The sequence below is a fragment of the Sceloporus undulatus genome, chromosome 1 (assembly GCF_019175285.1).
Source record: "Sceloporus undulatus isolate JIND9_A2432 ecotype Alabama chromosome 1, SceUnd_v1.1, whole genome shotgun sequence".
Classification (NCBI taxonomy): Eukaryota; Metazoa; Chordata; class Lepidosauria; order Squamata; family Phrynosomatidae; genus Sceloporus; species Sceloporus undulatus.
Window position 1 is genome coordinate 84,243,848 of NC_056522.1, and position 17,108 is coordinate 84,260,955.

At 39.0% G+C, this 17,108-nt stretch overlaps 1 protein-coding gene across 1 annotated transcript in view; it reads left to right on the top strand.

Annotated features, from left to right (window-relative positions):
- Positions 1-17,108, top strand: part of SYNE1 (spectrin repeat containing nuclear envelope protein 1) — a 429,497-nt gene that overhangs the window by 212,847 nt on the left and 199,542 nt on the right. Inside the window, 8 exon segments of the mRNA XM_042446890.1 lie at positions 3,022-3,165; positions 3,838-4,002; positions 5,165-5,482; positions 6,717-6,872; positions 8,476-8,646; positions 10,134-10,460; positions 12,468-12,620; positions 13,084-13,251. Coding sequence (XP_042302824.1) covers positions 3,022-3,165; positions 3,838-4,002; positions 5,165-5,482; positions 6,717-6,872; positions 8,476-8,646; positions 10,134-10,460; positions 12,468-12,620; positions 13,084-13,251 — 1,602 coding nt within the window.

Genomic DNA, 17,108 nt, shown 5'->3' on the forward strand with positions numbered 1-17,108 from the left:
TTCTATCCAAGTTAAGCAGCTGGCATAATAATAAAGTTTCAAATTGGGGAGTGCACATCCTCTTTTTCCTTTTGTTTCAGTAAGTACAGTGGTACCCCGGGATACGAAAGCACTGCGTTACGAAATTTCCGGGATACGAAAAAATCCCATAGGAAAAAACTGTTCCGGGTTACGTTTTTTTTTCGGCTTACGAAAAAAAAAATTGGTGCTTTTCGGCGCTTTTTCGCACGAAATCGCGGCTTCCAGCGCTAGCGCCTATGGCTTTTTCGGCTTGCGAAAGATTTCGGGTTACGAACGGCGCCGCGGAACGGATTATTTTCGTAACCCGGGGTACCACTGTATGGGCAATTTAATTCTAGCTTTCTTACCCTCCAACAAGAATTTGGTTAGTTCCTTTTGTCAAGTTATGAAGCATTTCTCATTAAGAATAAGCAAGTTTTGATAGAGATACATTTATTTCAGGAGGATGGTTATTTTATAACCACCACTCTTCCTGAAAATTATATTCTCAGTGCCATCCATCTTTCCATATCTTTCTTAATTCCCAACCATATCCTACCATAGTTGTTGTCAAAGCAATTAGCATTTGCTTCAGTGAAATAAATACCTTAAGTATTATATCTTTTTTCTATCATGAATTTTGATTTTTCTTTTAACTTTTCTTCATCTTATCTCATAGTATTTTTAGTTAAGATTGATGTTTTATCTTGGTTAATTTTAAATCTCAATACTTTACCAAATTCTTGCAAGGTATTCAATGATCTTTCTATACTCTTCAATGGATACTTCAAAAAACAGACCAAATCATTCGCAAACGCCTTTATTTTGTAGTTATATCCCTGTAATCTTATCTCATAGATATCTTGATCTTCTCTTAACATGTTGTTTAATATTTCCATGATAGTGACAAATAGTAAAGGCAATAGCAGGCAGCCCTGTCTTCCTTTTTCTATTTTTATGAGTTCTGTTTTCTTCCCATTTATTATTTATTTTAATTTCCTCCTTTCTTAATTTGTCGACCAATCTGATTTGTTTCTGGCTCCAAAATGTCATTGCTTGGCTACTTGTAATTTCCTTTCTATTTCTTTTATTGTTATCAATCAAAGTTGTTGTTATAGCATTTGTATTTCTTATTTTAAATTTTTCTCTCCTCCGTTTCTCCATTTCTGCTCTTTGGTTTTTAGCTCTTTTAAAATTGCATTTTCTTTCTCTTTCTTCTTTCCCTTTTCTTCAGCATTGCATTTTATTAGAATCCCCCTGATTACAGCTTTGCCTGCATCCCAGAATATCTTTTTTTTTAAATATCCTTGTAGAGTTTTCCTCAAAGTAAAATTTTAATTCCTATATTATCTTCTCTACCATGCTTTCATTTTTCAGTAGACTCTCATTCAACCTCCAAGAATATTCTACCTTCCTTTCTATTATTTCTAAAGCAGATATAATGATCAGATTATGGTCAGATATAATTCAGTTTCCTCACTTCATGTGCTGTTTTAGCAAAGAATTTGTCTCTCTTCTCTAGAGGAGCATAACCCCCCCCACCATCACCACCAATAATTTCATTCCTTTTAATGTTACCTCAACAGCGACGTATGATCCTCTCTTATCATTAAGTATTTCCTTTGATTCGTACTTCTTATTTACATAGATTATAACTCCTAGTCCTTTTTGGAGATCCCTTGTATTCCTTGCTGGACTTCCACCAAGATTAACCATGGTTAGCTTCTGAATCAGACAAGAACAGATGTGTCCAGGGTGATATGATGATATCTATACTGACAATGTAAATAAACTAATTATAATATTAGAACTTAGATGAATTATAAACAGAACAGATCTTTTTTTTAAAAAGTAATAAAAGGAACACAACACAATTCTTCAAAATAATAATTTGTTCCCTGGAACATGGTTGGATAATTGCTGGTGGAAAGCCAAATGGAATGGGACTTGCTTAGCCTCCCTTGGAAATGAGTTCCAGAGGCTGAGAGCATTCATGAGGGAGGACATTTCTTGTAACTCCACCAGATATGTCTGCAAGGATGGTGGAGAGGTGAGAAGGGAACATCTCAAAGCTGATGCAAGGTTTTATGTTATGGAAGAACATGATCCATTTAAATACCCTGGCCCAAAGCCATGTAGGCCTTTATAGATCCTAGTCCTGAGCTGTTCCTAGAAACAAACCACAGGAGCTGTGTTAAGTGGGAGTCACAACAGTGATGCTTTGTCCCTTCCACCAACTGGGCTTCTTTCCCTCTTGGATGCACACAAAATGTACTTTGTAGATTCTGAGAGACTGTGGCCTGAAACAGATGAGCCAAAAAAGCAGCTTCTGGCTGCTTCAGGGGTGTGGTATTCAGATGATGAACATCCCCAAAGTGAACGGAGGCTGTTCTGAAGCCACGCTGAGGAGGCTGGAGGTGGAGTTTCCAGACTAAATCTGCTCCTGCTGGTGGCCTGTTCAGGACCACGGCACTGGCCCGCTTCAGGAGCGGGCCATCCATTTGCCATGTTCCCGGCCCAATCAGGACTGGAGTGACCTCAAGCTGTTCCTTCCTGCCAGTCTGCTTCACCCCTATTTCACACAGAAAAATCTCTCTGACATTCCTAAACAAGAAGTCCTAATTTTAACTATATAACCAGACTGATCCTATTCTACAGGAGGAGATCAACTAATAACCCACTATTTAGAATGGTTCTTGTTTTATTTCAACATTTCTGATTGCTACAATACATTTCATAAGATCTGAACAATAGGTAGGTAGGTATATGGAAATAAGCTTCCTTAAATAAAACATGACCTTCAGTTTAGCCTGCATCTTTCCCTCTTGATGAAATGGGTGCAGCTTGAACCAGCACCGCCATCCCCCATAATAAAATAATAAAGTGTACCTTTCCATTTCCCCCTCCCCCACAAGTGTTTGGGCTGTGATCACAGATGAACTAAAATGTATAGGTCTCTGCTCCAGTATACCTTGCTGTATTACCTAGTTTATTAACTTGTTGCCTATCTGTGTTCTACAGTTACTTAAGGAAGAAGTGTTTAGTCACAGTAAGCTGCTGGAGACTATTGAAGTTAAAGGCATGGGCATGACTGAACATTATGTAACTCAACTGGAACTTCAGGACATTCGAGAGAGATACCAGTTCCTCAAAGACAGGATAATGGTATTGTTTCATTTGATAGTCCAACAAACCTTCTTCTTGAATAGATTCATTTAGAGGATGTGTAGAAAGAAATGTTGTTTCTTTGTGAAGTCGGAGGCTTTCATGGCCGGCATCCATAGTTTTTTGTGGGTTTTTCAGGCTATGTGGCCATGTTCTAGCAGAGTTTCTTCCTGACGTTTCGCCAGCATCTGTGGCTGGCATCTTCAGATAATGTTTGCCTGGAAAGGACTTGGCTCCCAGCAGACAATGAGCACTTTCAAGCAGACAATATACATACAAATCACTGCTGCCTTTCCAGGTCACACAATATATACAGCCAAATCCTTTCCAGTCAAACATTCTCTGAAAATGCCAGCCACAGATGCTGGAGAAACATCAGGAAGAAACTCTGCTAGAACATGGCCACATAGCCCAAAAACTATGTTGTTTCTTTGCTCATGAATTTTGGAATCTTTGCACATGACTTCTGGGCATACATGTATCTGGCTGATTTTATCCAAACTTCTAGTTAAATTTTAGTTGCAATTAGTTTACTAAAACAAGGCTGCATGTCACTTTGCTAGATCTTCTTTAACCATATAAGCACTCCTTCATGAAATCCAGCTGCTAACATATTTGGTTTGTGTTAAGAAAATTTTTTCCCCAGTACTAATGTAATATTTCTGATAACAGGAGGCAATAACTAAAGCTGAGGAAATGGTTCATCTCCATAATGAATATCAAAGGAACCTGAAGACCTTTGAAATATGGTTAGAAAAAGAACAGGATAAACTCAACTGTTTATCTCATCTTGAAGGTGATATCGCGAGACATGAAGCAACACTCCATGATCTCCAGGTAGAGTTATTTGAATAAATGTGTTTTGTACTGATGATTGAGGTGAATAGGGCTTGCCATAAAATGCATTGTGTCTTTATATTCCAAGCGAAATGACCCTGTTCAGCTCTCCATCCAGCTTTAATGAACCTGGAGATCCAACTCAGGCCTAGAGGCAGAGGAGAAGTCCAGGAAGTTGGTGAATATAAAGTAGCAGATGACATTTTGTTCAGTGTCAGTGGATGTTTGTGGGTTATTTGGGAATTGGTTTGAATTATTTTAAATATGTGTTGTTCAGTTGTTCAGTTGCAGAGTGTTTGGATACAGATGATTTAGAGCTGGGGTGGGAAACATGTGACCTTCCAGTTGTTGGACTGAAACTTTTATTAGCTGTAGTATGTGTGTATTTGTTTATGTGCCTTTAAGTCGCCTGTTGACATATGGCAACATCATGAATTTTATAGGGTTTTCTTAGGCAAAAATATGCAGAGGTGATTTTGCCAGTTCCTTCCTCTGAAATATAGCCTACAGCATCTGGTTTTCATTGCTGGTCCTCCATGCAAGTACTAACCAGAGCTGACCCTGCTTTAGCTTCTAACATCAGATGGCATCTGGTGCCTTTAGGGTATTTATGCAAGCAGCATAGCAAATGGCAAGGGGTGATGGCAGCTGCTTAAAATATCTCCTCAGATGAGTTTCCAGTAACAATATAAATCTTTGTGAAGTCGAAGGCTAAATCTTTTCTTATATTGTTCATGCATGCAATGGTATAGGTTTTTTTTCTCCCAGCTTAGTAAGATTAGGATAGGTTTTTTTTCCAGTTTCTTTAATATTTTCCACATTTCAGCATTTTTTGTGTGTGAATATTTCCTTTGTACAAAAAGAAGCATTGTTTTGTACAAAATCCAGAATGTTTTTGGAGAAATGTTTTGTTTTTGTTTTTTACACAAAACATTATTTTTCTGTGGAAGTTAAATTTTCATAAAAGATCCAAAAGTCTGAAAATTCTTGTGGCAATTGACCATTCTTTCAACAGTGTGCCTCAGTGTGTTGAACCATCCTTTCTCATTAGAATCAAGAAAATTTGCAGTTATTCTTTACATATCCAGTTCCTAGTATATTCCAGTATATACACCTAATATACATGAATGACAAAGTAATGCCAACAATTTTACATTTTTAGGAATTACAAGTGGAATGTGCTGAAGGACAGGCATTGCTTAATGCAGCACTTCATGTTAGGGAGCAAGTAGTCCCATGGGGTATACCCCAGTTGGAAGATAGAATACTAGAGTCTGTTCGTCAAGACTGGACAGTCTATCAGCGCAAGCTTGCTGAGGTCAGAAGACAATTAAATACTATCTTAAGCAAAGTAAGGCTCATGGAGAATAAATATCTGAAGGTGGATGAATGGCTCAAAAGTCTGGAGGAGAAAGTTAACATCAGGACTGGCCGGCAATCTGACAGAGCCACAAAGGAGATGCAGCTGCAACAAATGAAGGTGACAAAGTTATATGATGATTATAACTAATTGATGTAAATACAATTACTTTAAACAATCTGTTTATCATGTCACTCAGCTAGTTGACTACCTTATTCTAGGTACTAAAAACTAATAATTAAGGCACTTGAAAGTTGGCATTGTTTTTCAACCAACTGGTTCTGGTCAACTATCTGGTTTGTCAGCAAATTCAATACTGTATAGATCAGGGGTAGGCAACCTGCGGCCCGTGGGCCGGATGCGGCCCGGCGAGGCCTTGGGACCGGCCCCAGCCCGGTCCTGCCACCGATTGCCGCCAGGGCCTATGGCCTCTTGTGCGCAGGGGCAAGGGGGGCAATTGTCTATAGACGCCTCAGAAACATGCATTTATATTAACATTTTTTTAAAAATTAGCATTTTTTTTTGCATGTCCTCCACTTTTTTTTAAAAAGTGTCCACCATTTGAAAATGTTGTCCTACATTTGTCCTGGTTTATTTATTTATTTAATTTTTTAAAATATTATTGAATTATTTATTTTTTGGCTTCGGCCCCCCAGTTGCCTGAGGGACAGCAACCTGGCCCCCGGCTCAAAACGGTTGCCTACCCCTGGTATAGATATTAGGAAGCTGGAGTTCTTTACCATAAATGTTCTCCTTGTGCAGACAGTAGCTGGTATTTATTATGTGAGAGACACAAAATAAGAGAGAGATGTGTCTGTTGTTGTTGGGTAAGAGTGCAGAGGCATGTGCAGGAAGTAGTGACCAAGGGTTTGGCTGTGTTTGAATGACAGAGTCAAATGTTTGATAATGAATTGTGGGTATGTGTGTGTACAAATGAATTGGGATTCATGAGTTGTGCATGTGTGACTACAGATACTCTGTGAATATTTGAAAAATATAGGAAATGTGAAAAATGTGTGTTTATGAGAGAGTCTCTGTGTTTATATTATACAAATAAAGGGTATGAACCCATATGATACCATAAACAAACAACCCCCCCTCCCCCACACACAAATGTTTACATATCTCTCCCTGTGGGATATTAATTTGAATTATTTTTTAAGGTTCAGCTTCAATCTTCCAGATCCCTTTTTGTTAAATAAAAAGACTAACATTCTGTGATCAAAACTGCATGCTCATGGTTGCATATTTTATAGAATGAGAAATATGTTTCAAATTTTCTTTCTTTTTTTCTTTCAGGATCTTTAAAACCACATTTGTCATTTTATCTGAACATGTTGTTTCTTTCCTTTAGAAATGGCATGAGGAAATAACAGTATATAAAGATGAAGTTGAAGAAGTAGGACTGTTGGCCCAGCAAATTCTGGAGGAGAGTAATACTTCTAGTAGGACAGGAAGACAAGCTGCCCACCTTGCATCTCGATACCAAGCCCTTATTCTTCATGTACTGGTGAGTTCTGGATGGATATCCCCGGTCCCATCATTCTGTGTGTTATTGACATATTCGGGCCTGCGCTTTAAGTGGCCTGAATTCCAATTTCTAGGATAACTTAATTTCAGCATTGGAACACAGACAGTTAGCTACAGCTTATATTTTCTTCATTCTACAGTTGACCTCACATTCACTGGTTTCCCTCTCACGGATTTGAGGATTTACAGATTTTTATTAATATGTTCTCTCTAGGAATCTCTAGGTCCTCCAGAGAAATTCTGTGGTCAACATCTGGTAGGCATTGGTCATAGAGTTGTGTTGGAAGACATAGTGGATTATCACACAGAAGGCTTACTATAGTTAAAACACTGGTAAAATGCTGCAGAAGCATGAAGGTGTGATAGCCAGTCGTGCTTCTGAAGCGTCACTGAAGCATTCCCTCTCCTTTCCCGTCAGCAAAGCATTTGCATAACAGCCATTTCTTCATAACAGAAGTTCCCGTTATTGAAGAAACAGCTGTTCCACAAACGTTTTGCTGATTGGAGAGAATTGGGGATGCTTCAGTGATACTTAAAAAGTGTGACCGGCTATCACACTTTCATGCTTCTGGAGCACTTTACCAGTGTTTTAACCACAGTAAACTTGGGTGTGATAATCCCCTTAGAGAATCCTAGACAGAACACTTCTGCAGACTATTTCCATCCATGCATCCCATTATTTCAATTACTAAAATGGATCTCTGTATTAATAAAATACAGGAAGAACCCAAGATTCTGTTTGCATGGCATTTCACAATTGTACACTTAACACTTCAATATTGCTAAACCCCTACACAAATAATTTTGGTACAACAGTCAGTATTGAATGGTGTTTTTGTAAAGCTTTACAAATTTGCACATACAGATTAGTAAAACAAGCAGTGTGTGTGTGTGTGTGTTGTGAAGATCCTTGGTAACTATTACCTTTATTAATGGTATACTCTCTCATGTTTCTGGGGATCATTCATCTGAGGGTAGTTTCACCATCTATCAGTTTTCCTATTACAGCAGCAGCAGCAACAACAGTAACATGAGACCACAGTGCTATCCCTGCTATGTATATCTCACAGCTTTTTAGCCCAGTTCTTCAGTTTGACATGTATCAAATACCACCAGAATTGAGACATTGTGCAATTGGGATTCCAGTTTCTGTTGAAAGCTGTTTGTGCAGTGTTTTATATGTATAGAGTTTCCCAAAGTTACATCTGTGTAAGATTGGGGAGGTGTAAAATGCATGAAACCAGAACAAGAAAACAACCAACTGGGCTTTCAACTCCAGGCCCCTTCACCAAGCCCCTTTCTTGCTTATGAGTTGGGAAGGAAGCTTATATTGTCCAGAAAAAAACAACAAGGTGCTGCAGTGATTTTTTATTTTAATTTTATTTTTTTGGCTTATGACACTAAGCAAGTGATTGAAGTAGAATAAATAAGCTTGTAATTTTGATTCTTTATGGGAAGAATTTAGTAGCAATTAAAAAGTAAGTGAATCTTTCCAATCTCTGTTTGATTTAATAAATAAATATTTCATATATTAAGAAATGGGTGATTGACCAGTCTTACTCCTGTTTCACATTTACTTGCAGGAACAAATAAAATTCTTTGAAGAAGAAATTCGTACCATTGAAGAATCTGAACTTGCTTTCATTACTTACAAAGACTGGTTTGGAACTACGCACAGAAAATTCAGAAATGTTGTCACAAAGTCTGATGTGGTAGATAAAGCAGCCATGGAGAAGAAAATGCAGAAACTTGAGGTATAGTTCATAGGCAGTCTCAATTTATCATTGTATCAATGTGGAAAATATAAAAAAAAATCACTAGGAAATAACCAGAATATCCCTAAAATTAAGGTTTAAAAAAATAAATGAATAAATAAATGAAACAGCCCAGAGGATTTGAAATGCTACTAAACAGTGTGTTGTAAGGTTTCTGTAAAATGTAAAGGCTTTAAAATGCAGATTCAGTTCAGTTTAGTTCATTTAATCTGTTTCACTTTAGAACCTGCATTTTCAAGAGATTTGAACTGAATGAAAAACTGAATTCTGAGTCTGTATTTATGGGTAAGCCCTGGTACATTCAATTCTGGAAGTGCCTAATTAACCATGGCTTCTTGTTTTATCTGACTTTGTAACAAACCTGCATAATAAACCAACTTCAACCTGTGGTTTAATATTGGCTGCAGACTGCAGAATTAATGCAGTTTGACACCTCATTAACTGCCATGATGTAATGCTGTGAAGTTCTGGTTATTTGTAGTTTTGTGAGATGTTTAGTCATCTGTGTCACAACAAACTACATACCCCAAGATTCCATAGGATGGAGCTATGCCATGCAGTTAAAGTGGTGTCAAACTGCATTAATTCGGCAGTGTAGCAGCAGTTATTGTGTTTGCTCTGAACCTAATCATCTGTCATTCAGATAGGAAAACATAGGCGGGTTACAGACCACCATAAAGGACGTCCTTAGGATGTCCCATTTTGAAAAAGGGGCGTCTCTTCCAGACGCCCCTTATCCTATCACGGACAGAGTCCATGACAAATGGTGGTGGCCGTTCCACACGGCTGCCGCCATTTTGACGTAGCGGACGCTCTGCGTCCACACGTGTGGCGGAAGTGATGCCGCGAGTGCGCCCTTTGGCACTTGCAGCACCTCTTCCGGGGCCTGAGAAGGAGCACTATTTCCGCGCTCCTTCTCTGCAGTGTCCGGGAGCCGCGCTGTTTAAAGGCTGCGGTTCCCGGATGCTGCAAGCAGAGGCGGAGCCAGACCGCCGCTTCTCGGCAGTCTGTAACCCACCATAATTAGTTAAATATATTCTGGGTTAGCTGTTTTTGTGGTGTAGTAAAGAGTGAAGTGACTTCATGCATGTTCAGAAGACTAGTTTATATGTTTGCTTAACCTGAGATTTAATAACCAAAAAGAGCCCTGGTGGTACAGTAGTTAAATGCATGTACTGCAGCCACTCATTCACAAATTACAAAGTTGCAAGTTCAGTACCAACCAAGGGCTCAAGCTCGACTCAGGCTTGCATCCTTCCACGGTCACTAAAATGAGCACCCAGCTTGTTGGGGGCAATTTTACATTGTAAAATGCTTAGGGACTGCTTAAATGCACTGATAAGTGGTATAGAAATGTACTTGCTATTGCTATTGCTCTAGCAGTGAGAATAAAGATAAACCTACAAAGGTGATTTACTGTTTGATACCACTCAAAAGCATTTACTGTCTACATTTGCTGCTTGCAGGATCTCATGAGTGACATGGATGTTGGTCATAATTTGCTGAAATCTGCTCGTGGGAAAGGAGAGAAAGCTATAAAATACATGGAGGAAAATGAAGCTGAACAGTTAAAAAGAGAGATCAGTGATTGTGTGGAGCAGCTTAATGAGATGACTTGCTCTATTAGAAAAGAGCACACAACCTTAGAGAAGTGTCTCCACTTAACAAAGGAATTTTTGGATAAGTACAAAATACAGACTCAGTGGCTGTCAGAGTACCAGAGTATACTGCACACAACTGTAGATCCCAAAATGGAGTTGTTTGAGAAAAAGGCACAGTTAACCAAATACAAGGTGAGCAAATTATTGAAGATTACAAAGTGATTTTTAAAAATATTTTCAAGATGTTATCCTTAAGGTAGGAATTTAAAATATCTAAATTGAATATTTATATTGTCACATATGCACACTGATACTTGCTTGCTAAATGTCAATTCCTAAATCACATGTAAAAATGAAATATATATAAAAAAGATAAGGGCTCTGTCTCCACTTCTTCTCCTCCATTACCATTTTGACTACTTGTAAGAGCTGAACAGAAAGAGGGCAGTAGAGAGCAACTGGTATTACTTTCCACAAAGTGAGTTATGCCCAAACATCTAAATCTGAGGGGCTTCCACAGAGCCTGGCATTGTGTCCAGGGTACATATAGATGCTACTGTGGCATGAGTGATCTCCCAGTGCACCCTATTTCCAATACATGGCCCTGAGGACTTCCCATAGCCAGACATTAGACATCTAGCTGACTAAAGAGAGATGTGTGTTGGGCATGCACTCAGTAAGATTCTCTGGCGCAGTAGGAATCCTCCCAGTGGATAGCAGAACCTAATTTGCTGTTCCTGAAACATCACCATCTGAGGCAGTCAGTGTGGAGAATCATCCTCAAGACCATTCCCACTCATCTTTGAATAGAGTTGCCCCCCTCAGGAAGAATACACAGGAGAGCCAGGAAAGCATCTCAGAAGGCTACAGCCTTCCAGATTTTTGGCTGCTCCCTCTCCCAAATATAGCCTCCAAATAAATGATTAAATAGTTCATTATCCTATAGTGTGGTCTACCAGATGCTGGAAAATCTCCCTGTTTTCTCAGCAAAGCTAGGAAGTTTGAAGAGTCTTTGTGTTAGGATAAATGGCTTCTGAGCTCCAGCACTTGAATTGAGAGTTACAGATGTGTCAATCTGACCTAGGGCATTTCTAGCACTTAAAATGTATTATAGTGAGCTCTTTTATTTCTGACTAACAGAAATCTCCAACTTTTTAGTCCCCATGCCACACCACAAGTCTTTGTGTTCCTCTCTGTTCATTCTTTCTCTCCTTTTCTTCCTTTGCTAGTCTTTCCCTCCAATATGGTGCTTACTCAGTGTTTTCCTCTACTTAATCTCTCCTTCCACATTACTAGGCAATAGGAACCTGCACCATCACCACCATCTTTTAACCACCATCCTTGCAGATGGAAGCACCATATAAATCTACAGCTCATGTGAAAAATGAGTTTCTCCAGCGTAATCACTGGTGTTTAGATACAGTTGGAGAAGTCTGCCACCTATTCACTAAAAATGATACTTCAGCCAGTAGACAGATTTTGATTAAGCAACTGTAATCTGTCTGTAGGCTGAAATTAGGTGTACACAACTGAGATCCCTCTAGTAAGCATTTCAAGATTCAAGTGTCTAGTGCTAAACCTACAGCAAGGTCTCTGCAGGATCGACAGAGAAGGAAAATCCCGCAAAGTTGTGGGCTGCAGTTGTGTGGTTATGAAAAACTATGGCAAAGAAGGTTGCATACACATACAAGCATATATGATTATTGTGGATTTGTGCTCAAATTGTGAAACAGTGGGGGATATTGTCAAATATTTCTCATTTCTTTTTCTTTCTTTCTTTTTTCTTTTTTGGGATAGTTTGTCACAGTGTTTGTATACATTGTATGCATAATTTTTTAAATTTAAAATTCTGGAAAATTAATAGCAATGCTTCACAAAGCAAATACGAACTTTGAAAGTATCTTTGTGGATGAAAGCATATCCTCTTTTCATGAAAGTCCTGTGCCCATCTGAGATGAGACTATAATTCATAGCAGATTTTGATAGCTTTTGAAACATTCCAAGCATGGCACAGAAAGCACCATTGCCTATTCCTGGAGACTTAAAGAGAAGCGCTTGTTGAAGAAGATATTCTGAATTTTTCTAGTTCCTTTTCAAACAAGAAGAAAGTGATTCTCCAAGTGCTGTGGGTTTTTATAATTCTACATTCATTTTAAAACTATTAATATATGGTTTAACTATGTTTTTTTTTAATTTTAGTCAGTCCAACAGACTGTACTGTCACATGAACCTTCCATAAAAACTGTGTCTGAAAAAGGAGAGTGCCTCCTTGAACTAGTGCATGATGCTAATTTAGCAGAAAGCATTCAAAAGCTTCAGACTGAATACCAGGAGCTTTGCACCACAGCAAAGGTAAAATATGTAGTTGATTTTTGAAAAATTAAATACATATGTTTCCAGTTATAAATAATTATCCCTGCAAGTGAATTAAGTCTTGAAACATGGACTGTTACAATAAGTTGAAGTAAACATTTCAATTAATGAGCCATTATTTTCTTGTCTTTTGGCCTCCATGTATGAATTGCTTACACCAATGAAATTCTGCTGAATTAACCGTCAAACCCTTTGTTGAGAGAGACTGCTACATCTTGCTGTGGATTGCTTCCTTTAAAATGACAATGCATATGGATTTTGTCAAAAGAATCCACAGTGTGGTGCACAGTGTGATACTGCTTTTTCTTTTGGGAAATAACTGGAAACTGGAATTTAAAAATGACTTTTTGAAGTCAGGTATTTTCATGAAAGGGGCTGAAAGGTTATGCATCTGAAATCGGCTTTAAAATGTTTTTGTTTTGTTTATAAACACATGTTGCAGACACAAGTTGTAAGCTTGGAGGTAAAAGTAAAACAGCATGAAGAATATAACAGTGATTTACAAGAAGTGGAAAAGTGGTTGTTACAGATGTCCAGCAGGCTTGTTACTCCAGACCTTATGGAGAACAGTAATCTAGAAATTATAACACAACATTTAGCAAGTCACAAGGTAAGTAGCACCAAATACTGGCAGAATAAATAGTTGATTCAGTGAAATAAATTTTCTGATAGAACTTCAGGTGTTGTACTACTGGTAATCTTCTTTCCTTCTTTGAATTTTGGAGATGGTATTTTCAGCCTGTGATAAATTGGAAAGTTAGGGTCACAGTTAATTGGGAACTATATTGTAAAACTGGAAAATGCCAAATGTTGGTAAGATATCTTTTAGAAACAAAACAAATGCCATTATTTTGGAAATATTTCTGTTTTTTGAAATACTCACAATTTATATCTTTTTAATGGAAATCTGAAGAGCACCTGCCTAGTAAACATGTCTTCGGAAATGTTGGGTAGAATCATAGAATCATAGAATAGAATCATAGAATCATAGAGTTGGAAGAGACCAAAAGGGCCATCCAGTCCAAACCCCTGCCATGCAGGAAATCCAAATCAGATGGCCATCCAGCCTCTGTTTGAAGACCTCCAAGGAGGGAGACTCCACTACACTCGTTCTCAATGAACGAGAAGAAAAACATGGGTTTCTCAAATCACTAGGGATAATATGAACCTGGGACTTGTACCACAGTCCACTGTTATGTCTGAATCTGTTTTTTTAGAGAACCACATAAATCAGCAATTTAATCTTTTACACTCCGAGGCAGTGTGTTCCTTACTGTCAGGAAGTTCCTCCTAATGTTGAAGTGGAATCTCTTTTCCTGCAGCTTGCATCCATTGCTCCGGGTCCTAGTCTCTGGAGTAGCAGGAAACAAGCTTGCTTCCTCCTCAATATGACATCCCTTCAAATATTTAAATAGAGCTATCATATCACCTCTTAACCTTCTTTTCTCCAGGCTAAACATCCCCAGCTCCCTAAGGTGTTCCTTATAGAGCAAGGTTTCCAGACCCTTCACCATTTTAGTCGCCCTCCTTTGGACACGCTCCAGTTTCTCAATGTCCTTTTTGAATTGTGGCGCCCAGAACTGGACACAATATTCCAGGTGGGGCCTGACCAGAGCAGAATATAGTGGCACTATTACTTCCCTTAATCTAGACACTATACTTCTATTGATGCAGCCTAAAATCGCATTGGCCTTGTTAGCTGCCACATCGCACTGTTGACTCATGTTCAACATGTGGTCTACTTGGACTCCTAGATCCCTTTCACATGTTGTCTCCTTAAGCCAGGTGTCCCCCATTCTATATCTGTGCATTTCATTTTTTCACCCTAAGTGCAGTACCTTACATTTCTCCCTGTTGAAGTTCATTTTTTTTAGCTGTGGCCCAGCTTTCTAGTCTATTCAGGTCATTTTGAATTTCCATTATTATACATGTGCAAGATAACAATATTTACTAAAGTAAAAATATGTAGTACATTCCCAATATTTCTGTATTTTCATTGGAAAATTAAATTACCGTAGTCGAATAATTAGTATCCTCCACACCATTAAAGTTTTACCAGGAGAAGACAGTGGTTTCTAATTTAACTGGAAGTTTTTTCCATATCTTTTGTTCAATCAGAACAGATAAGCTGTCTTAAATTTTACAGAATGTGCGAAATACTTTTTGTTAATTTGTAGTCTGATATCCACTAGGCAATATACAGTGCTGGATTTGTACTGGAAGAGTAGCAAAATTCAGCACAAATGAGAGTCAGCAATCTACTTACTCTACTGTGCCCCCTGTGCCCCCCCCCCCCAAAAAAAACTAGCACTATAGGGCCAAGGAAATCTTCCATGGCCAGTTTTCAGGTGGCATAAAAGAGTTGCTGGGGAGAAGAAAGGGAAGTCCTGCCAAGCCGGGATTGCAGTACAAGATGGAATTTAGGGCTAGTTTACATGACCTATTCATGGCAAATTCCCCCTGGGCTGGCTGTATGCTATTTACACTACACATACGCAAAACTCCAAATCAGGTCTGGGCTGTTTACAGTGCCTGGACTCACTTCAGGCTTTCCAGCCCTTGTCCCACATTTTAATTTTTTTCCTTTTGCTCTGGTTTTTCCAGAAATTTGGGGCAGTCCAGAGTATTCTAGCAAATGCAGATGAGCCCCAAGATGTAAGGCTGCAGTGCTACATAACTTACTGTCAAAACCAGAGGTGAATGTGGTGTTTTCCTAAGCACACACAATTGTGTTAAAGACACTTTTCTTTGCAAGGTGTGCTCTGATGGGGTTTCTACGGGCCGGTACATACTGCCAAGAAGCGGCATCCAGGCAGTGATTGTAGAATTAGGGACCATGTACCAACTGTATAGTCCCTAACCCTAGGACATCATGGAGACGCCGTAATGGAGGCCTCCATCCATACAGGGGCCATCATCGTGACATAAGCGATGCACAGCATATAGTCATCGCTTACATCACGAATGCACCAATGGTGCACTTGTGACGTCCACACGGCATCTCAAGAAGAACCTGGTTTGGCTGCTGCGGTGTCCCTCCACAGAAAAACTGGCTACCTCCAGCCCGCCCTTTTGGGGCGGTATGTACCAGGCCTGTGTTTCTGGTCTTCTCATCTCTTTTTATCTTATAAAAAAGGAGGATGAGGGATAACTAGGGATGTAAAGAATATTCTCCAAAATTCGAAAATTAGTAGAAATATGTCTAATTTGAAAATTTCAAAAGCATTTTATAGAGAAGAAATTCTGATCACTTCTCGATCATGAGTAAGAATTTTGATTTTTAATCATTTCGAAATGAAGGGAAGAGACGAAACTTTCAGCTGACAATCGGATGGCCAGGATTTGGGTATTTTGCGTAAGAAAAGCTACCATTCATCCTGGGTTTTACCAGAGGCTATTTCCTTTGTTAGGGTGATTCCCCCCCTAACTTTGCTCACTTACAGCTTTGCTTTGAAAAACAAAAGAGAAGAAAAGGGGAGGCCTTCTGCCCTTTATGCCATGCTCTGCCATTCAAATTCTCACAGAAGAGGAAAAGGGTGAAATTTTAGAATTGGATCATCTCAAACCCCATTTTTGGATACATCACATTCTCTTATTCATGGATATTTTGAACTCTCCTTGCCATATATATATATATATATATATATATATATATATATATAATGCAAAATAAAAGTAGGTTTGCCTTAGCATCACCTTGAGAGAGCTGGAGAGAGAGGATTGTCATGCCCTGCCTCTGAGGCTGAGAGAATGTGCACTCTCCTTGCCAATTATTATTATTATTATTGCATGACCTTAGCATCACCATGGGAGAGGTGCAGAGAGAGAGGGCAGGGAAATGTCTAACAATTTGTAAGCTGCTCTGATAGCCTTTTGGCTGAAGAGCTGGGCAACAACAACAACAACAACAACAACAACAACAACAACAACAATAATTAGAGTGCTAATCCCAGCTCAGCCACGTAAATGCAGAGGTAACCCTGGTAAGTCATATTGTCTCAGCCTCAGGGACATTCTGAACCATCCTTGCCCAAAAGCAAACCAATCATAGAATAAATAAATAAATAAATAAATAAATTGTAACTTTATTATTTAAAGAGGCTTTCTTGAAATGAAACAAAACCAAAGGGCAGAACCATAAGCATTTACATGGCTGAGCTGGGATCAGGACTCTAGCCTCCCAGTTCACCATAGAAATTCACTGGCTGACCTTGGTCAAGTCGCAGGCTCTCAGCTTCAACTCCAACTCCTAGGTATTCCTTCATGGTAGAAGAGGGGTGGTGGTTGGATGACCTCTTGGAATCCCTTCGAATGCTAGGTTTTATCCATCATGGCAGAATTCCTGCCATTGCACCCCACCCTGCCCCTTCTTCTCTTTTGTGAGGGTCACACTCTCTCAGCCTCAGAGGCAGGGCATGACCAACTCTCTCTCTCTGTACCTCTCCCATGGTGATGCTAAGGTCATGC